General features: G+C 52.8%; 2 protein-coding genes across 2 annotated transcripts in view; one reads left to right on the top strand and one right to left on the bottom strand.

The window, feature by feature from the left end:
- The window catches only part of LOC140901855 (uncharacterized), a 355,046-nt gene that overhangs the window by 111,397 nt on the left and 221,809 nt on the right, over positions 1 to 21,840 (top strand). Inside the window, exon 7 of the mRNA XM_078850362.1 lies at positions 6,098 to 6,104. Coding sequence (XP_078706488.1) covers positions 6,098 to 6,104 — 7 coding nt within the window. The remainder of the gene's footprint in view (positions 1 to 6,097; positions 6,105 to 21,840) is intronic.
- Positions 13,328 to 21,478, bottom strand: LOC140902140 (matrix metalloproteinase-9). Its single transcript, XM_073321875.1, has 5 exons — positions 21,412 to 21,478; positions 20,745 to 20,894; positions 16,031 to 16,195; positions 13,706 to 13,867; positions 13,328 to 13,335 (listed from the first exon to the last, which is right to left on the bottom strand). The coding sequence occupies exons 1-5, from the start codon at positions 21,476 to 21,478 to the stop codon at positions 13,328 to 13,330; spliced, it is 552 nt and encodes a 183-aa protein (XP_073177976.1).

The following is a 21,840-nucleotide window of genomic DNA, read 5'->3' on the forward strand; positions in this document are numbered from 1 at the left end:
AATAAGGTTGAATTTATAGAAGTCGGTTTTTTAGAAATCGGTTTTATATATTCGAGTGTGTGTGTCCCCACAGAAAATGCTCTAAGTGCATTAAGTGCATTAACTCGGCGGAGCGCTTCCACAGTACCGAGGCTAGAGTCGACTTCCGGAGCGTTGCACTGTGGGTAGCTATCCCACAGTTCCCGCAGTCTCCGCTGCCCATTGGAATTCTGGGTTGAGATCCCAATGCCTGATGGGGCTAAAACATTGTTGCGGGTGGTTCTGGGTACATATCGTCAGGCCCCCGTTCCCTCCCTCCCTCCGTGAAAGCAAGGGCAGACAATCGTTTCACGCCTTTTTTCCTGAGTTACCTGTGCAGACGCCATACCACTGCAAGCATGGAGCCCACTCAGGTAACCGTCACCCTATGTCTCCTGGGTGCTGGCAGACGTGGTATGGCATTGCTACACAGTAGCAGCAACCCCTTGCCTTGTGGCAGCAGACGGTACAGTACGACTGGTAGCCGTCATCGTCATGTCCGAGGTGCTCCTGGCCACGTCGGCTGGGAGCGCCTGGGCAGACATGGGTGCAGGGACTAAATTTGGAGTGACTTGACCAGGTCATTCTCTTTAGTCCTGCAGTCAGTCCTATTGAACCGTCTTATGGTGAGCGGGCAGGCGATACGGACTGCTAGCAGTCGTACTGTACCATCTTCTGCCAAGCAGCCATGAGATGTGGATGGTATGCAGTCCTTAGAATCATAGAATCATAGAATATCAGGGTTGGAAGGGACCCCAGAAGGTCATCTAGTCCAACCCCCTGCTCGAAGCAGGACCAATTCCCAGTTAAATCATCCCAGCCAGGGCTTTGTCAAGCCTGACCTTAAAAACCTCTAAGGAAGGAGATTCTACCACCTCCCTAGGTAACGCATTCCAGTGTTTCACCACCCTCTTAGTGAAAAAGTTTTTCCTAATATCCAATCTAAACCTCCCCCACTGCAACTTGAGACCATTACTCCTCATTCTGTCATCTGCTACCATTGAGAACAGTCTAGAGCCATCCTCTTTGGAACCCCCTTTCAGGTAGTTGAAAGCAGCTATCAAATCCCCCCTCATTCTTCTCTTCTGCAGGCTAAACAATCCCAGCTCCCTCAGCCTCTCCTCATAACTCATGTGTTCCAGTCCCCTAATCATTTTTGTTGCCCTTCGCTGGACTCTCTCCAATTTATCCACATCCTTCTTGAAGTGTGGGGCCCAAAACTGGACACAGTACTCCAGATGAGGCCTCACCAATGTCGAATAGAGGGGAACGATCACGTCCCTCGATCTGCTCGCTATGCCCCTACTTATACATCCCAAAATGCCATTGGCCTTCTTGGCAACAAGGGCACACTGCTGACTCATATCCAGCTTCTCGTCCACTGTCACCCCCAGGTCCTTTTCCTTCTGCACCGTCTGCTGCCAGCCAAAGATGTAAAAGATAGATGGAGTGGGTCAGAACAAGAAATAGACCAGATTTGTTTTGTACTCATTTGCCTCCTCCCCTGTCTAGGGGACTCATTCCTCTAGATCACACTGCAGTCAGTCACAGAGAAGGCGCAGCGAGGTAAATCTAGCCATGTATCAATCAGAGGCCAGGCTAACCTCCTTGTTCCAATAAGAACGATAACTTAGGTGCACCATTTCTTATTGGAACCCTCCGTGAAGTCCTGCCTGAAATACTCCTTGATGTACAGGCACCCCCTTTGTTGATTTTAGCTCCCTGAAGCCAACCCTGTAAGCCGTGTCGTCAGTCGCCCCTCCCTCCGTCAGAGCAACGGCAGACAATCGTTCCTCGCCTTTTTTCTGTGCGGACGCCATACCAAGGCAAGCATGGAGGCCGCTCAGCTCACTTTGGCAATTAGGAGCACATTAAACACCACACGCATTATCCAGCAGTATATGCAGCACCAGAACCTGGCAAAGCGATACCAAGCGAGGAGGCGACGTCAGCGCGGTCACGTGAGTGATCAGGACATGGACACAGATTTCTCTGAAAGCATGGGCCCTGCCAATGCATGCATCATGGTGCTAATGGGGCAGGTTCATGCTGTGGAACGCCGATTCTGGGCTCGGGAAACAAGCACAGACTGGTGGGACCGCATAGTGTTGCAGGTCTGGGACGATTCCCAGTGGCTGCGAAACTTTCGCATGCGTAAGGGCACTTTCATGGAACTTTGTGACTTGCTTTCCCCTGCCCTGAGGCGCATGAATACCAAGATGAGAGCAGCCCTCACAGTTGAGAAGCGTGTGGCGATAGCCCTGTGGAAGCTTGCAACGCTAGACAGCTACCGGTCAGTTGGGAATCAATTTGGAGTGGGCAAATCTACTGTGGGGGCTGCTGTGATGCAAGTAGCCCACGCAATCAAAGTTCTGCTGATATCAAGGGTAGTGACCCTGGGAAATGTGCAGGTCATAGTGGATGGCTTTGCTGCAATGGGATTCCCTAACTGTGGTGGGGCTATAGACGGAACCCATATCCCTATCTTGGCACCGGAGCACCAAGCCGCCGAGTACATAAACCGCAAGGGGTACTTTTCGATAGTGCTGCAAGCTCTGGTGGATCACAGGGGACGTTTCACCAACATCAACGTGGGATGGCCGGGAAAGGTGCATGATGCTCGCATCTTCAGGAACTCTGGTCTGTTTCAAAAGCTGCAGGAAGGGACTTTCTTCCCAGACCAGAAAATAACTGTTGGGGATGTTGAAATGCCTATATGTATCCTTGGGGACCCAGCCTACCCCTTAATGCCATGGCTCATGAAGCCGTACACAGGCAGCCTGGACAGTAGTCAGGAGCTGTTCAATTACAGGCTGAGCAAGTGCAGAATGGTGGTAGAATGTGCATTTGGACGTTTAAAGGCACGCTGGCGCAGTTTACTGACTCGCTTAGACCTCAGCGAAACCAATATTCCCACTGTTATTACTGCTTGCTGTGTGCTCCACAATATCTGTGAGAGTAAGGGGGAGACGTTTATGGCGAGGTGGGAGGTTGAGGCAAATCGCCTGGCTGCTGGTTACGCGCAGCCAGACACCAGGGCAGTTAGAAGAGCACAGGAGGGCGCGGTACGCATCAGAGAAGCTTTGAAAACCAGTTTCATGACTGACCAGGCTACGGTGGGAGAGTTCTGTTTGTTTCTCCTTGATGAAACCCCCCGCCCCTTGGTTCACTCTACTTCCCTGTAAGCTAACCACCCGCCCCTCCTCCCTTCAATCACCGCTTGCAGAGGCAATAAAGTCATTGTTGCTTCACATTCATTCATCACACAAATAGGGGGATGACTACCAAGGTAGCCCAGGAGGGGTGGTGGAGGAGGGAAGGAAAATGCCACACAGCACTTTAAGCACAGCACTTTAAAAGTTTACAACTTTAAAATTTATTGAATGACAGCCTTCTTTTTTTTGGGCAATCCTCTGTGGTGGAGTGGCTGGTTGGCCGGAGGCCCCCCCACCGCGTTCTTGGGCGTCTGGGTGTGGAGGTTATGGAACTTGGGGAGGAAGGTGGTTGGTTACAGAGGGGCTGCAGTGGCAGTCTGTGCTCCAGCTGCCTTTGCTGCAGCTCAACCATACACTGGAGCATACTGGTTTGGTCCTGCAGCAGCCTCAGCATTGAATCCTGCCTCCTCTCATCACGCTGCCGCCACATTTGAGCTTCAGCCCTGTCTTCAGCTCGCCACTTACTCTCTTCAGCCCGCCACCTCTCCTCCCGGTCATTTTGTGCTTTCCTGCACTCTGACATTATTTGCCTCCACGCATTCATCTGTGCTCTGTCAGTGTGGGAGGACAGCATGAGCTCGGAGAACATTTCATCGCGAGTGCGTTTTTTTTTCTTTCTAAGCTTCACTAGCCTCTGGGAAGGAGAAGATCCTGTGATCATTGAAACACATGCAGCTGGTGGAGAAAAAAAAAGGGACAGCGGTATTTAAAAAGACACATTTTATAAAACAGTGGCTACACTCTTTCAGGGTAAACCTTGCTGTTAACATTACATACATAGCACATGTGCTTTCGTTACAAGGTCGCATTTTGCCTCCTCCCACCGCATGACTACCCCCTCAACCTTCCCCCCTCCCTGTGGCTAACAGTGGGGAACATTTCTGTTTAGCCACAGGCAAACAGCCCAGCAGGAATGTGCTCCTCTGAGTGTCCCCTGAAGAAAAGCACTCTATTTCAACCAGGTGACCATGAATTATATCTCACTCTCCTGAGGATAACACAGAGAGATAAAGAACGGATTTTGGGTGAATGCCAGCAAACATACACTGCAATGCTTTGTTCTACAATGATTCCCGAGTACATGTTACTGGCCTGGAGTGGTAAAGTGTCCTACCATGAAGGACGCAATAAGGCTGCCCTCCCCAGAAACCTTTTGCAAAGGCTTTAGGACTACATCTAGGAGAACCGCAAATGCCAGGGCAAAGTAATCCTTTCACATGCTTGCTTTTAAACCATGTATAGTATTTTAAAAGGTACACTCACCAGAGGTCCCTTCTCCGCCTGCTGGGTCCAGGAGGCAGCCTTGGGTGGGTTCGGGGGGTACTGGCTCCAGGTCTAGGGTGAGAAACAGTTCCTGGCTGTCGGGAAAACCGGTTTCTCCGCTTGCTTGCTGTGAGCTATCTACAACCTCCTCCTCATCATCATCTTCTTTGTCCCCAAAACCTGCTTCCGTATTGCCTCCATCTCCATTGAAGGAGTCAAACAACACGGCTGGGGTAGTGGTGGCTGAACCCCCTAAAATGGCATGCAGCTCATCATAGAAGCGGCATGTTTGGGGCTCTGACCCAGAGCGGCTGTTCGTCTCTCTGGTTTTCTGGTAGGCTTGCCTCAGCTCCTTCAGTTTCACGCGGCACTGCTTCGGGTCCCTGTTATGGCCTCTGTCCTTCATGCCCTGGGAGATTTTCACAAAGGTTTTGGCATTTTGAAAACTGGAATGGAGTTCTGGTAGCACGGATTCCTCTCCCCAAACAGCGATCAGATCCCGTACCTCCCGTTTGGTCCATGCTGGAGCTCTTTTGCGATTCTGGGACTCCATCATGGTCACCTGTGCTGATGAGCTCTGCATGGTCACCTGCAGCTTGCCACGCTGGCCAAACAGGAAATGAGATTCAAAAGTTCGCGGTTCTTTTCCTGTCTACCTGGCCAGTGCATCTGAGTTGAGAGTGCTGTCCAGAGCGGTCATAATGGAGCACTCTGGGATAGCTCCCGGAGGCCAATACCATTGAATTGTGTCCACAGTACCCCAAATTCGAGCCGGCAACGTCGATTTAAGCGCTAATCCACTTGTCAGGGGTGGAGTAAGGAAATTGATTTTAAGAGCCCTTTAAGTCGAAATAAAGGGCTTCATTGTGTGGACGGGTGCAGGTTTACATCGATTTAACGCTGCTAAATTCGACCTAAAGTCCTAGTGTAGACCAGGGCTTATACTGGGTTGCATCCTGGTGTGTAGTGCTGACGTACGCAGGATCTGAATGAACTATCCCCTGACAGCTAGTTTGGAAGGGGGAGAGACTTCAGGAGCAAATTGTATTTACAGTATTTAATGCGTAGGTATCTAGCAGACAGGTGTTGTAACTCCAAGTGATCAGGGTAGTGAAATGTTATCTTCATTGAATGACTAAAGGGAAGCAGAACTGTGCTGAGCTTGTCCAGATTGAGGGGTTACTCTCAGCTGAAAGGAACTTGCTAAGCCAGTGGCTCAAATGCCAGACCCCTGTGAAAGTAAGAGGAGTGCGGACAGGCATAGGCGCCGACTCCATGGGTGCTGCAGGGCTAGAGCACCCATGGAGAAAAATGGTGGGTGCTGAGAACCCACCAGCAGCCCCCCATCAGCTGCTCCCCCTCCTTCCTCGCACCTCCCACCTGCTGCAATCAGCTGTTTTGCAGTGTGCAGGAGGCTGGGGGGAAGGAGTGAGGATGTGGCATGCTCGTGGGAGGGGGTGGAATTGGGCAGGAAGAGGCGGGGTGGGGGGTGGAGCAGGGGCAGGAAGAGGTGGAGTGGGGATGGGGCCTGTGGCAGAGCCAGGGGCTCACCACCCCCTGGCACTTTGGAAAGTTGGCGTCTGTGGGGACAGGTGTCCCAGACAGGAGGTGTGAATTCTCCCCAAGGGTCTCCAGTCTTATTTAACCTGTTCTTCCCCACTGTTCAAAGGCAGAGCTAAATAGGCTTCAGTAGGAACCTTTTCTTATGTTGAAGTACTCAAATGAGAGCTGAATGACTTGTGGTAAGGCAGTGTTTCTGCCCAGTCTGCAAAGAGCTGAAAATCACTAAGAGACTGATGTGCAGAGGTCACAGCAGACAGACAGGTGGCAGCAGAAGGTGACTGACATTTGACTGGCGAACGCGTGGCCGGCGAGGTGGCCAGTGGAGAGGAACCACGGCTGGCAGGATGGCCAGCCAGAGCAAGTGCACAAATGGTGGAGCAAGCAAACTGCCTTCGTCCCCAGGTGGGAGGTGAACTCACACAGATGCACCTCTGAACCCTGGGTTCTCACTGACCAGGGACAACCACTGTGAGTGGGGTGCGGTGGAGGGAGAAGGGAGGGGCACAGAAAAGGAACTGTTGGCTGTAGAACTCAAGAACATGAGGCAGAAGGCACTGCCCCACGCACTCTGGGGTGGGTGTCCTATTCACAGCTTTATGTTATGAATCCTGCTTGTGGCATTTTCCCTAATTAATGTCGGGTGATTTCACTCCTTTCATTAAAAATTTCTTTTCTACACTCAGACTCTGTGCTTGCGAGAGGGGAAGTTTTGCCTCTCAGAGGCGCCCAGGAGTGGTGTGTAATTTTCCCAGGTTACTGGGTGGGGCTTGAGCTGGTTCTGTGTTGTATTGTTGAAAAGGAACCCCTAGATATTGAACCCGGCCCTGGTTGCTGCCGGCTCCACCTGTCAGAAGGGTTACACTATTATAAAGGGTGTAGCGATACAGCCAATATGACAGCTCCCATGCCTTAGGCTTGATGGGCCTGTGTTTTGATAGGCTTTGCATGAAGGGTCTAATTGTTGTATGTTGATCTGTTTGTATGACACAGGACCCCCCGATGGGGAGCTTCATAAGAACACGCTTCTCACAGCCATTTTCAATTGAGTTTATTTACAACACACACTTTTATTTTATTTTTACCATGTTCCTCGCCACTTTTAGGGCATTTTTCTTAACAGTGTTTTGTAATTTTCTGAGCAAAGAAGCCATTCAACATTCTACTTTAAACATATATCCATCAGCTTGATTATTTCATGTAATGTTCTGTCTGGGGCCTTGGCCTCTGTCACTTTTTTCAGCAGCTCAGCCCCTTGAGCTAAATGTTCCTGAGTTAAACAGAGGGACTGCAGTGCATATCCCAATGTGATGATAACATTTGAAATGCTCTCCATGCACAAATCACCACTAGTATCTTTAGGTTTGAGAGTAGCAGCCGTGTTAGTCTGTATTCGCAAAAAGAACAGGAGTACTTGTGGCACCTTAGAGACTAAAAAATTTATTTGAGCATAAGCTTTTGTGAGCTACAGCTCACTTCATCGGATGCATTCAGTGGAAAATACAGTGGGGAGATTTATATACACACAGAACATTAAAAAATGGGTGTTATCATGCAAACTGTAAGGAGAGTGATCACTTAAGAAGCGCTATTACCAGCAGGAGAGCGGGGTGCGGGGGGGGGAACCTTTTGTAGTGGTAATCAAGGTGGGCCATTTCCAGCAGTTAACCAGAACGTCTGAGGAACAGTGGGGGGAGGGAGGAAGGATAAACATGGGGAAATAGTTTTACTTTGTGTAATGACTCAACCACTCCCAGTCTCTATTCAAGCCTAAGTTAATTGTATTTGCAATTAACTTATTGCAACTAATTTGCAAACTGGATACAATTAATTTAGGCTTGAATAGAGACTGGGAGTGGTTGAGTCATTACACAAAGTAAAACTATTTCCCCATGTTTATCCCCCCCCCCCCCCACTGGTCCTCATACGTTCTTGTTTCAGAGTAACAGCCGTGTTAGTCTGTATTCGCAAAAAGAAAAGGAGTACCTGGAACCCGGCGCACGATAGGGGCCCCCGGCCAGGGTGTCCCAGGCTTGGGAACTAGGGGTGCGGCAGGAGCTGCAGCACCCCCAGGTTTCACTGGGCTTTTGCAGGTGCTCTCAGAAGGATGCAGGAGTCCGGAGCTCGGCTGCACCCGTGTGATGAGAGCGGGAACTGCACTTTTTCACACGGCTTTTGAACACACATGGATGGTTTTCAGTTTCCTTAGCTAGGGGGGAAAGTTTGGGAACCCCTGTCATTGGATGCCATAGGGAATGGTGCCCCCCATAGGGGCCCCCGAACCCTTGAGCAAGGACCCCGCTCTCGCTCTCTCTGCAGTCTCAGGGATGGGGTCTCATTCCCAGCGAGCCCCATTCACGCGCCATTGCTCCCCATGGACCATTCCCGGGCTGGGTCAATGTTCCTCACCCCAGTGACTCCCACTGACCTGCGCCAATTCCTCAGGCGCAGGATCAGGGCCCAGAGTCTGAACCCATCACACTTGCAGGATGGGCCCCCAGCTCCCCACCTCATGGCATCATCCATGGGTGTGGGGAGGGCCTGCACTGGAGACTGGGGTCCCTGCAGGCCGGAGCTGTGTCTGTGTTCGATTCGCACCCCCTTGGTGTGGGGAGAAGCAGAGGTATTGCATAGACAGGGCCAGAGCCCCTGCAGGTGTCAATCAGCCCCGCTCCACTGGATTGAGCCCCGCCCCCCATGTCCAGGTGGCCCCCTAGTGGCCACGTGCGATAGGGTGAAGCGACACAGGGGGTGAGGAACGCGCAGTTCCGTGGGCAAGTCTCCGATGCCAGATCCCCCGTCTGACGGGAGCTGGGCCAGTCCCCAGGTTGCTCACCATTCTGCTCCTGAAACGGGTACGGGGCATGTGGTGCTGAACAGATGCTGCCAACATGGAGCTGGGCCTCAGGTGCCGCTTGCTTAACTCTGTGCGGGACGGGGCTGCCTGTACCCCAGGGCCAGGCCAGAAGGCACTGGGGCAGAGACACCGCTCAGGGGACGTCCTGGCCCAGACAAGCAGTTAAAACCAAAAGGTTAATTTGGAGGCGAGCTGGGGGGAAATCTCTGCAATGTGCCAGAGATTCTCTCTGGTTCCAACCTGAATTGCTTATGAAGCCAAGCGGCGCCATGTGCACTGAAGATTTTATTCAGCTAATGAGCAAAGAAAAACCAAATCAGAAGGACATGGCATGGAGGGGAAACTCCTGCAAACCCTCTCCAGCTAACGAAGGGTCCAACCAGCCCTGCCCCAAACCAAGGGCAGAGCACGGCCAGTGACGCAAGCACACGGCAACACCCGTGTTAAATCGTCTGCAGCATCAAACCACGGGGCGAACACGGCCCAGGGCTGGTCCCTTAATGGGCAAATGGGCGTCCAAAGGGGGATGGCCACACACCAAAGCAGCGACACTGGCGGCCGCGGGGGAGACGGACTAGCACAGAAACCACATTGGGTTACGCCTGTCTACGCAACAATCCCAGAGGGCAATTGTTGCTTCCTCCGTCCCTGTTAGCAGGGGGGCTGATCAGTCTCCCCCAAACACAGGACAGGCTTCACCCATTGGGGCCTCCATCTCCCCTTGGTCACCACAGGGGACTCAGTCTGTGTCTGGGCCCAGCTCGGTGGCTCATTCTCTCCCCTCTGGCGACTGGTCTCTTCGTCGGAGCTGGCTGCCGGCTGGCCTCCATCTCTGCGTGGGATTTGGGCCGACACCAGCAGGGGCTGGAGCAAAGGGGCTGCCAGCCAGAGACCTTTGTTGTGAATGGCCGTGTCAAGGTTCCTTCCCCACTCTGAACTCTACGGTACAGATGTAGGGACCTGCATGAAAACCCCCTAAGCTTATTTTTACCAGCTTAGGTTAAAACTTCCCCAAGGTACAAACTATTTTACCTTTGGCCCTTGGACTTTAGTGCTGCCACCACCAAGCATCTAACAAATATATAACAGGGAAAGAGCCCACTTGGAAACATCTTTCCCCCCAAAATCCTCCCCAAACCCTACACCCCCTTTCCTGGGGAAGGCTTGATAAAAATCCTCACCAGTTTGCATAGGTGAACACAGACCCAAACCTTTGGATCTTAAGAACAATGAAAAAGCAATCAGGTTCTTAAAAGAAAAATTTTAATTGAAGAAAAAGTAAAAGAATCACCTCTGTAAAATCAGGATGGTAAATACCTTACAGGGTAATCAGATTCAAAACATAGAAAATCCCTCTAGGCAAAACCTTAAGTTACAAAAAGACACAAAAACAGGAATATCCATTCCATTCAGCACAGTTTATCTTATCAGCCATTTAAACAAAACAGAATCTAACGCATATCTAGCTAGATTACTTACTAAGTTCTAAGACTCCATTCCTGTTCTGTCCCCGGAAAATGCATCACACAGACAGAGCGAGCCTTTGTTTCCCCCCGTCTCCAGCTTTGAAAGTATCTTGTCTCCTCATTGGTCATTTGGGTCAGGTGCCAGCGAGGTTATCCTAGCTTCTTGACCCTTTACCGGTGAAAGGATTTTTCCTTTGGCCAGGAGGGATTTTAAAGGTGTTTACCCTTCCCTTTATATTTATGACAGGCCGAGGGAAGCAGAGGCAGAGATGTGCAAGGGCCACTGGCCCCGAGCGTGACGCAGCCACCAGTGACTCGAAGCTCCCTCCAGCCTGGGGCAGGTGAATTCCCAGCACAGGCTCCGGGGCCGGGGGGAGCCGGGATGAACAGCCGGGCCCTCACCATGGCAGTGCCAGTGCAGCAGCAGAGTTCACAATTCAGTCCACGCCAGCCCCTCACAGTGCCCTCAGGTCTGCCCGGGCAGAGCCACGTCCCCAGACACCCAGGCAGCAGGGCCCAGCTGTCCAGAAATCAGGGGGGCACTGAGGGTCTGTGTGAGTGCGGGAGCTGGAAGCAGGGAGCGCGTGGCTGCCAGGGGGAGCAGGACTGGGTCGTGCGGCATGTAGGCAAGGGGACAGAGACAGGAGCAAAGCCCAGCAATATGCAGGCTGCGAAGGGCTGGATTTTAACACCTTTTTCTCTAGGCTTTCGCGGCTCCGGGTGCAGGGGGGGCTCTGGAGTAGTCACGCAGCCACGTCACGTATGTTAATGGCTGGATCTTGACTGGCCCATGGATCTTCTCGCCCAGCGTCTCTTCCTCCCCCTCCAGCCCTGCTCTGCTCCCCACCTGCCAGCTCTGGAGAAAGGCGGGGGGAGCAAGGCCAGGTCTGGAGTCTCTCTTGTGTCTGCTGAGCGCCCATCTGTAACGAGCCAGGGTGAAGGGAGGCTGGATTAGTGCAACATTTGGCCTGTCCGGGGAGCCCCAGCCCCGGGGGAATTACAGCCCCATACCAGGGGCTACAGCCAAGACTCGGAATCCTGGGAGCCCAAAGTGAGACATGGCAGCATATATATCAGGGCAGTGCCCAGGGCTCCAACCAAGATCCAGAACCCCCAGCGCCAGGCGCTACACAGACCCATGACAACAGACAGGCCTGGACCAAGCAGCTCAGAATCCAAATCGACCGGACTGACACCAGGGAGGAGGGGAAACTGAGGCAAAGCTGGGGAAAGGGCATGCCCCTGTTCATCCAGTGGGGGCAGGTGGAAGAGCTGGGAACAGAACCCAGGTGTCCTGCATCACAGGCCAGGGCGGCACTTTCTGTCAGTCCGGCCTCTCTGAGGCATCTCAAATTGGGCGCCCTTAATCCCGGGTCATTTGGGGGAAATATCATCAAAGTTACAATGGGTCAAAATAATGACAGGTTTCAGAGTAGCAGTCGTGTTAGTCTGTATTCGCAAAAAGAAAAGGAGGACTTGTGGCACCTTAGAGACTAACCAATTTATTTGAGCATTAATTGCTTAGTCTCTAAGGTGCCACAAGTCCTCCTTTTCTTAATGGGTCAAAAGGAGCTGGGCAGGGGGGTCCCTAATCAATTATATCCCCCCAGAGCATACTGCGCCCCTCACCAACACACCTAGCCCCTGGAGCTCCCATCAACCCCCTAATCTACAACACCCCTGCCCCCAAATAGCTGGGACCCCACAGAGTCATGCAGGGCCTGCTGTGGGAAAACCCAGCCCAGCATCCACAGGCCATGGGGCCCGGGCTGTGTCAGAGCCCTCCCATAGCCTGCCCTGCCCTGGTCACCACTGGGCCACACCCTGGGGGGGGAGGGGTCAGCAGGGCTGAGGGAGCTGCGCCCCACATCCAGACCCATAGCCCCCTCCCCTAGCGCCTCAGGGTTTGCTCCCCTCCATTGGGGTTAGTGATGGAGACATTGGGTCTTGTTAGTGATGGCATCAAAGATGGCTGCCACCTCCCGCTGACAGGGACAGACTGTGCAGGACCCACCTAAGGGGCTCCGTGGGGAGGGGACACAGGGGATGTACTGACCCCTTCGGCCCACAAGCAGGGAGGCCCTGACCCCGCACAGGCCGGACGTCAGTGTGGCCAAGCAGGCGGGGCTGGGCCAGTCACCTCCACGGGCTCTGGCCCAGGCCACCCAGCCCCACAGGCTGGGGATCCTTGCACCTCCCCTGGCCCTGTTTACACGTCCCCCCACAGAGCAGCAAAGGGCACAGCAGGTCGCTCATGCTGCCCCAGAGCGGGTTTTGCTGTCCCAGATGTTGCAATGAAGGGCCCATGGAGCAGCAAAGGAGGGTCTGTTAACTCCCCGCTTCTGTCTAAAGGTCTGGCTACACTAGGGGATCCCAGGGGCTGGGAAGACTCACTCCATGGGCTGTGGAAATGCTGGAGCTAAGTGGGGGACGTTTGTCAAACAAAAGGGGTTTCCCCCCTCAAAAATGTCCTTTTTCTGCCCCCAAAATGGCTATTTTCACAAGACAGCTGGGACTGTCCAAAGTTTCCTTTTCTGCAAAAACTTCGGTGACTTTTGCCATCAAGATTCCGACAGAAAACGTTCCCAGGATCCCACGGTTATTGGAAACCGGGACATGGACATTTTTCACGGGCCGGAAAGCCTGGCTTTTGGTAAATGTCGAGAACCGTTCCTGGGAACGTTCTGCTGAAAACATTTTGCAAAAACTTTTGGGGGAACCTCCCCCCTCCAAAGTCGGCCCATTTTCACCTTGCAAAACAGGAACAACAGGGAAACATCTGCATTTTTTCCACCCCACCCCCAAGGCTGGGCCTGTTGTGTTTAACAGCTCAGTTCTCAGCCACCCAAATGCCCTGGGATGTGACACTCCCCAGTTGCAATTTCCAGTCTATCTACTTACCGTACTGCTCTGGCCCCATTGGCACAGCTCATGAGGTATTTAACCTCCTAACTCCCTGTGAGGCAAGACAATTATCCTCATTACATGGGTGGGGAAACTGAGGCACAGAGCTGCTATGTGATTTCTCTGCGTTTGCACAGGAAGACTGTAGCAGAGCAGGGAATTCATCTCATACTGACCAAGTCCCAGGCTAATACTAACCACTGGGCCACCCTTCCATGCAAGATGCCAACTGCAGTTCAGTGCAGAAACTCTACTGAACTCAGAGCTGGGCATCTCACTCCCTATGGACACCCCGGCCAAGTGTCCGAGGCTACGATGGGGTTGCCAGGGGCAGACCAGCCCGAGAGGATGCTGGGTCCCCATAGGCCAAGCCAGGCAGCAAAGCCCCATGTAGCTCTGCCGTGCTTCTCCCTGGGCCCTACCTGAGTCCAGACAGTACGTGCGTTTCTGGTCCACGTCGTAGTTTCTGGTCAGAGAGCACCAGGGCCTCCCACTGGCATCCCCATCTGCCGTGCAGCCCAGGTAGGTCCGGTTCTGGTAGGTGAACGGGAAGGCACAGAGAGCTGTGGAATTCCCAGCCAGTACTGGGGAGACAGAGAGGGGAGGGGGCAGTGTGATGCAGTGGTTAAATCACTGCATTCAGAGCCAGGACTCCTGGGTTCCCTTCTGGGGACCTTGGGCAAGTCACTTCTCCTTTCTGTGCCTGTCACCTCTCCTGCCCGTAGGTCAGTTCTTTGTGGCAGGGACTGGCGCTCACTCTGTGTCTGTGCAGCGACAGGGCCCTGACCTCGGTCGGGCTCTGTGCAGCACCTGGCACGATGGGACCCAGTGACATAGGAGCCCATCAGGGAGGCACTGCAGTGGGTCAGTAGTGCCCGTCAGGCCTAGCGTACTCACTACACCTCACACACCTGGCAGAATCTGCAGCTAATCGGTGTCACGGGCGGATCATGTACAAACGGGCAACATGCTGATCCCGAAAATTGTTGCATGGGGTGTATACAAAGAGTTATGAAGAGGGGCTGGAATGACGTTCCTCAGATGTGTTTGGCAAGCAATGAATAAGCCCTAGAGTAAGGAACAGGCATTTGCTTCTCTGGCCAGCCTGCTCCTCAGGCAGAGACAATGACAATCCATTTACATCTAAGGTAAACAAAGCCATCAAGTTACCAAGCCGGGGAGAAGACAGCCCAGTCTCTGCAGGAGAGAGAAACTGGCTGGGACCACATTGCACAGAATACATTGCAAAGATTTTCAGGACTATAAAAAGAAGGGGAAAGAACCCCATGGGGTTATCCATGACTGGGCAGACACAGGAGGCTGGGGCTCCTGAGTCCTTCAGCCAAAGGGGTGACATCTCTGGGAACTGAGCACAGATGAGAAACTTGCTTAGGCAAAGATCATAACTGGCTGACATTCGGTTCTAGCCTGAGAAGTGTGTTTCTACTGGTGTTTGTTCATGAACGTTTCTGTCCTTATTCTTTCAGCTTGCCATCGCTTAAACCTATGTCCTTTACTTCATAAACTTGTCTTACTCTTACCACAGAACATCTCGGTGTTTGGATTGACACAGAGGGTTTGTCAGTCCCAGTTAAGCCAATAAGCGGCTGGGTGCTGTCTCTTTGATGGAGCAGCGAATCTGATCAGGTTTCGTGCATGCTACCATGAGAGGCTGTGAGAATTGGACTGGCAGAGTCCTGAAGAGTTTGCTGGCAGGGCAGATAAGCCAGTTGGGAAGCTGACACACAGCTTAGCCACAGCAGAGTAGGGTAACAGAGAGGGTCACAGTTCTGGGAACCGCAGTTGTTTGTCAGAGGCCCTGATGTCGATCAGGGTCTCTGCAGTGCCTGGCACAATTGATTTCTGTCAGGGTCTGGATGGTGCCTGGCACAATGGCGCCCCTGTTCTCGGTCAGGGTGCATGCAGCACCTGGCACAATGGGGTCCCTGGTCTCTGGTTTCAGGTGCTTCTGCATCGTAAGTTACCAGACAAATACTACATCAGTGTGAAAGTGTAAGGTTGTACCAGCCTGTCCACAACCCCAGATCCCTGTCTGTCTAGTGCAAACCCTGCTCCAGGAGGGACCCCTGTGCTGTTACACCTATAACACACCAGAGCCGCCCTACATGCCATGCCTAGGGCAATGGGTCTGCCTCACCCCGCTGAGCTCCTGGGCACAGTTTGGGATAGGGGGCCATATTGTGTCAGGCAGATTCAGTGTCACCAGACCCACACGTTCAGCAATGGGGACTCTGGCCCCCAAAATCACAAGGTTGTTAACAATCAGCGGGAGGGTCTTTTCATTTCCCGACTCGTTCCCGGGGCGTTCTTCCAGTCCCAGCTTCTCCCTGAAGCCCCAAGGGGCAGAAACCTCCTTTCTATGTTTAAACAGAAAGTTGAGCTTCCCCCATAGTCACAGGATTCCAGGAGCTGGGGTTTGACAAATACATGGGGCTGCCTTTATATTCTGAGTTTGCCCAGTGCCAAGCATAGTGGGGTTCTGGGCCATGGCTGGGGCTCCCAGTGCTACCATAATACCCCAAATAAATAATGTACAGCACCCAGCACAATGGCGTCTCAGGCTGAAATGTCCCCGACAGCCTTGCCCGGCACCCAGGCACACCTGTACCAGGAAGAGAGTGTGGTGGGGTTCCCAGCTGGGATTCTGCCTGGGGTGACTGTGAGGTGAGTGGCTCCCAATCGCCCTGCATTGATCCCCGCCCCTCTGCCCCACTGCCCATCCTTACGGGTATCAGGGCAGTAGCTCCAGCGCCGGTCCCGGTCGTAATTCCCAGTGGTAGCACACCAGAACCTGCGTGGCTTGGCAGCCTCGTCAGTGCAGGTGTAGAACACCCGGCCCCGGTACACGAAGGGGAAGACGCAGGGCTGGCCACCCGTGTTGCCTCCATACTCTGGGATGGGAGAGACAGGCACTGTCATAAACATACAGCTAATGGTAGGCATAAAATCCCTCCTGAGCAGCTGTACTGAATCCTTACCTATAAGGGGTTAAGAAGCTCAAATAACCTGGTTGGCACCTGACCAAAAGGACCAATAACGAAAGAAGATACTTTCAAATCTGGGGGGGAGATTTTGTTTGTGCTCTCTTTTGTTGTTCCCTCTTTGTATGGAGAGAGAGATCAGGCAGGAAAAACGTCTCCTGAAAACATACCTGAAATGAGCGTCTAAGATTACAAAAATTGTAAGTAAGGGCAAGACAATGCGTAAGGTTATCTTTTGTTTTAGCTTGTGAATTTTCCCTATGCTAAGAGGGAGTTTTATTCCTGTTTTGTAACTGGGAAGCAGAGTCAGAGGGGAATACTCTGTGTTTTAAATATTTTTAGTTAACCTGTAAAGTTATTTTCCATCCTGATTTTGCAGGTATGATTCTCTTACTTTTTTTTAATAAATAAAATTCTTCTTTTAAGAACCTGATTGATTTTCAGTGTCCTAAAAACCAAGGGGTTTGGTTTGTGCTCACATTGTAACCAATTGGTTGGTATATTATTCTCAAGACTCCATAGGAAAGGGGATGAAGAGGCTTGGGGGATATTTTGGGGGGATAGGGCTCCAACTGACCCTTCCCTGAATTTTTGTCTAAATCGCTTGGTGGTGGCAGCAATACCATCCAAGGACAAGGAAAGGAATTTGTACCTTGGGGAAGTTTTTAACCTAAGCTAGTAGAAATAAGCTTAGGGGTCTTTCATGTGGGTTCCCACATCTGTACCCCAGAATTCAGAGTGGGGAAGGAACCTTGACAGGGACTAAGAGGTGTCACTGCTGCGTGGTGGGCTCTGCAGGGCTGCTCTCAGTGCTATACCCCTGGGGAACCCCACAGAGATCAGGGCCACACCATGCAGATACAAAGCCAGAGACTGTCCCTGCCCCAGAGAGCTCGCAGACAAAGGGCAGGAGAGGAAACTGAGGCATGGAGAGGGGAAGGGCCTTCATCCCCAACCCACCCTCCCCTCCATTAGCATAGCAGTGCCCACCTGGAGGGACTGGAGCATCCCTATCAGAGCTACTCTGCCATTGACCCACATCCCCTCAGGCGTGTCCCCTCCATGACAGCGGCTGCACGTCACCTGATCCTAGCCCTGGCAAGATCTGAGAATGGCCCATCGCCTGGGGATCCTGGGGCTCTGGGGACACTCACTGAGGTCACTGCTGAGATTCCTAAGCAACATCCCCTCTACTACCCCCCTGCCCAGCCAACCTCTGGGCATCACAGGCTGAGGCTGGGCAGGGCTGTGCCCGTTCCATTACCCGCAGCATGTTCCCACCTCGCAAGAGCTGCTGCCCTCAGCTGCATGGCACAGGCAAGACACACGGCGCTGGGGACCGATGCACACAGTTCTTACAGACGAGCTTTGCTGCAGTGTCCAGAGACCCAGCCAAGATCAGGCCCCTGAGCTGCTGGTGGCAGCATAGACATCGTGGAAGTGGATCTGGATAAAATATCTTTGAGCAGATCTTTTTTTCTGTGAAAAACGCCAATTAGGGTCGACCGAAACGTTTCACGAATCTGTGTCCACCTCGGCAGGTTGTTTCCATCAGGCAAAAGACTCTAAGAGATTTCCCCTGAGAAATTTGACATATGACCAGGGAAGAGTATAAAAATATTGCTCGGGCATGTAGGAATGTTATCAGGAGGGCCAAATCGCACCTGGAGCTGCAGCTAGCCAGAGATGTCAAGAGTAACAAGAAGGGTTTCTTCAGGTATGTTGGCAACAAGAAGAAAACCAAGGAATGTGTGGGCCCCTTACTGAATGAGGGAGGCAACCTAGTGACAGAGGATGTGGAAAAAGCTAATGTACTCAATGCTTTTTTTGCCTCTGTTTTCACTAACAAGGTCAGCTCCCAGACTGCTGCGCTGGGCATCACAAAATGCGGAAGAGATGGCCAGCCCTCTGTGGAGATAGAGGCGGTTAGGGACTATTTAGAAAAGCTGGACGTGCACAAGTCCATGGGGCCGGACGAGTTGCATCCGAGAGTGCTGAAGGAATTGGCGGCTGTGATTGCAGAGCCACTGGCCATTATCTTTGAAAACTCGTGGCGAACCGGGGAAGTCCCGGATGACTGGAAAAAGGCTAATGTAGTGCCAATCTTTAAAAAAGGGAAGAAGGAAGATCCTGGGAACTACAGGCCAGTCAGCCTCACCTCAGTCCCTGGAAAAATCATGGAGCAGGTCCTCAAAGAATCAATCCTGAAGCACTTGCATGAGAGGAAAGTGATCAGGAACAGCCAGCATGGATTCACCAAGGGAAGGTCATGCCTGACTAATCTAATCGCCTTTTATGATGAGATTACTGGTTCTGTGGATGAAGGGAAAGCAGTGGATGTATTGTTTCTTGACTTTAGCAAAGCTTTTGACACGGTCTCCCACAGTATTCTTGTCAGCAAGTTAAGGAAGTATGGGCTGGATGAATGCACTATAAGGTGGGTAGAAAGCTGGCTAAATTGTCGGGCTCAACGGGTAGTGATCAATGGCTCCATGTCTAGTTGGCAGCCGGTATCAAGTGGAGTGCCCCAAGGGTCGGTCCTGGGGCCGGTTTTATTCAATATCTTCATAAATGATCTGGAGGATGGTGTGGATTGCACTCTCAGCAAATTTGCGGATGATACTAAACTGGGAGGAGTGGTAGATACGCTGGAGGGGAGGGATAGGATACAGAAGGACCTAGACCAATTGGAAGATTGGGCCAAAAGGAATCTGATGAGGTTCAATAAGGATAAGTGCAGGGTCCTGCACTTAGGACGGAAGAACCCAATGCACAGCTACAGACTAGGGACCGAATGGCTAGGCAGCAGTTCTGCAGAAAAGGACCTAGGGGTGACAGTGGACGAGAAGCTGGATATGAGTCAGCAGTGTGCCCTTGTTGCCAAGAAGGCCAATGGCATTTTGGGATGTATAAGTAGGGGCATAGCGAGCAGATCGAGGGACGTGATCGTCCCCCTCTATTCGACATTGGTGAGGCCTCATCTGGAGTACTGTGTCCAGTTTTGGGCCCCACACTTCAAGAAGGATGTGGATAAATTGGAGAGAGTCCAGCGAAGGGCAACAAAAATGATTAGGGGACTGGAACACATGAGTTATGAGGAGAGGCTGAGGGAGCTGGGATTGTTTAGCCTGCAGAAGAGAAGAATGAGGGGGGATTTGATAGCTGCTTTCAACTACCTGAAAGGGGGTTCCAAAGAGGATGGCTCTAGACTGTTCTCAATGGTAGCAGATGACAGAACGAGGAGTAATGGTCTCAAGTTGCAGTGGGGGAGGTTTAGATTGGATATTAGGAAAAACTTTTTCACTAAGAGGGTGGTGAAACACTGGAATGCGTTACCTAGGGAGGTGGTAGAATCTCCTTCCTTAGAGGTTTTTAAGGTCAAGCTTGACAAAGCCCTGGCTGGGATGATTTAACTGGGAATTGGTCCTGCTTTGAGCAGGGGGTTGGACTAGATGACCTTCTGGGGTCCCTTCCAACCCTGATATTCTATGATTCTATGATTCTATGATTCTATGATTCTATTTCCTTTCATTTTATCTTTTAATTTCAAAATGCTTGAAATTGAAAAGAAACAATTTGTTCGACCCCACAGGATTTTTTTTTTAAACTTTTTGATTCACCAAAACTTTCAAACATTTCTTTTTTTGGATGGACTGAGAGGAATGGTTTGTTGAGTTTGGGGTGAGGAAGGAATGGCAGGTGCTCCTGTGCATGGGAAGACAGAGAGCGAGTGAGTGGTCACTGAGTCCAGCATCTCAAGGAACCAGTGAACGATCGTCTGAGAGAAATGTGGCTCAGTTTTCTGGAGCTGAGACAATTTCCTTGTAGGACGCAGGTTTCTTTGGCCTAGAACCTGAGCGGGAGGGGGAGGGACATAGGGGTCACACCCGGGGACATCGCCACTCGCTCTGTTTCTCTCTGCTTCTCACCTTTTGATTTCAACCAAAAAATCCCCCCTTCCACCCTTAAGGTGGAACTGAGTGTTAACTGAGTCAAATAATGAACTGAGTGTTAGCAATGCAGAGACGCTGCTGGAGCCTGCTGAGAGCCTGAGCCCCTCGCTGTGAGAGGGGGGAGCTGCCTTGAGTGCGACTGACACAGCAACGCTGCCTGAGTCTGCAGAGAGACTGAGCCCCTCACTGTGAGAGGGGGGAGCTGCCCTGAGTGTGACCAATGCAGTGATGCTGCCTGAGTCTGCTGAGAGCCTGAGCCTGTCACTCCGAGGGAGGGGAGCTACCTCCAGTGTAACTGACGCTGCCTGAATATGCAGGGAGCCTGAAACCACGGCTGGGAGAGGTGCAAACAGCCCCGTTCCCCTCAGTCCAGCCCCCTGGGCTCTGCGATTGATGCATCTCCCACCATGCTTTGTGTCAGCCTGGGGTTCTGGCCCTGCAGAGGGAGCGTGGGGAGCCAGAGGGTGCCCCCACCTCAGGATGAGGGGGAACGCCCCAACCCTCACCCGTCTCATAGCAGCGCTTCCAGCGGGAGTCCTGATCGTAGCTGGCGGTGGTGGCGCACCACAATGTCCACCTGGCCCAGCTCCCATCCTGGGTGCACGTGGGGTACGATCGCCCCCGGTAGATGAAGGGGAAGACGCAGGCGGCGCAGTCTGAAATGGGGAGAGGGAGCAGGTTAGAGACATGGAAGCAGAGTGGCAGGAAGCACAGAGCACTGCGGGTGCGGGGATGGTCTCTGCTGAGGGGAACACGTGGTGGGGGCTAATCTGTGCCAGGGGGAGCATGGAGGGGTGGGGGTCTGGACAGCGTCAGGCGGATCTCGGAGGACAGGACGGGATTCTCCATCAGTGCCTGGTGGAAGATGCGGGCAGGGGGTCCGGATGCAACTGGCAGTTGCGCCTAGTGGCCCTACATTGCCCATGCCCAGCACCCGGGCACTGTGCCCATCCCCTGCACCCCCCGCTCAAACGTACTCCAGGATCCTCTGTCTGCCAGTGAAACACGGTTGCTCCCAGCCCTGTCTCCATGGGAGGCAGCCAGATGCCAGGGTCCCCCACACCGGAGCGAAGGCCAATGAAGAGAAGGCTACGCCCCACCACCACCCCAACCGCACCCAGGTGGCTCCATTGCGGGCACCGCATCATGCAGCTCCACGGAGCCGGGTCTCACCTTCCAGTGCCCTGCAGACGGGCAGGAGCAGCCAGCCCCAGGCCAGGAGCCTGACACCAGACGGCATCATCCCAGCCTGCACAGAGCCTGCTAGAGCCGGAGACGCTGCCCCCTGCAGCCTGCTAGAGCCAGAGATGCTGCCCCCACGAGCCTCCTAGAGCCAGAGATGCTGCTCCTCCCCAGAGCCTGCTACAGCCTCCCCAGTGCCACCGTCTCTATCGCTCCCAGCCGCATGGCACAGGGCGTCAGCCCCGGAACCCGCTGAGCAGGTTCTACCAGGAGGGCGGCTCCTTCTCCCTGCCCGAGTCCCATGCTCACTGCAGCCACGGCTGGAGACAGAGCTGGGGAGCCAGCCAGGGGCAGGAGGGATGCAGGGAGCCCAGTGACTGCCCTAGAGACCAGAGGGGCCCAGACACCCTCACTGAGTCA

Source organism: Lepidochelys kempii, chromosome 23 (genome assembly GCF_965140285.1).
Source record: "Lepidochelys kempii isolate rLepKem1 chromosome 23, rLepKem1.hap1, whole genome shotgun sequence".
Classification (NCBI taxonomy): Eukaryota; Metazoa; Chordata; order Testudines; family Cheloniidae; genus Lepidochelys; species Lepidochelys kempii.

What these genes read in the sequence shown, in the direction of transcription:
- LOC140902140 (XM_073321875.1), bottom strand. Translation starts at nt 21,478, where the DNA reads ATGCCGTCTGGTGTCAGGCTCCTGGCCTGGGGCTGGCTGCTCCTGCCC. An exon ending in CGTCTGCAGGGCACTGGAAG is followed by an intron (nt 20,895 to 21,411) that starts GTGAGACCCGGC and finishes TCCCCATTTCAG; the next exon opens with ACTGCGCCGCCTGCGTCTTC. An exon ending in GAGCTACTGCCCTGATACCC is followed by an intron (nt 13,868 to 16,030) that starts GTAAGGATGGGC and finishes CTGTCTCCCCAG; the next exon opens with TACTGGCTGGGAATTCCACA.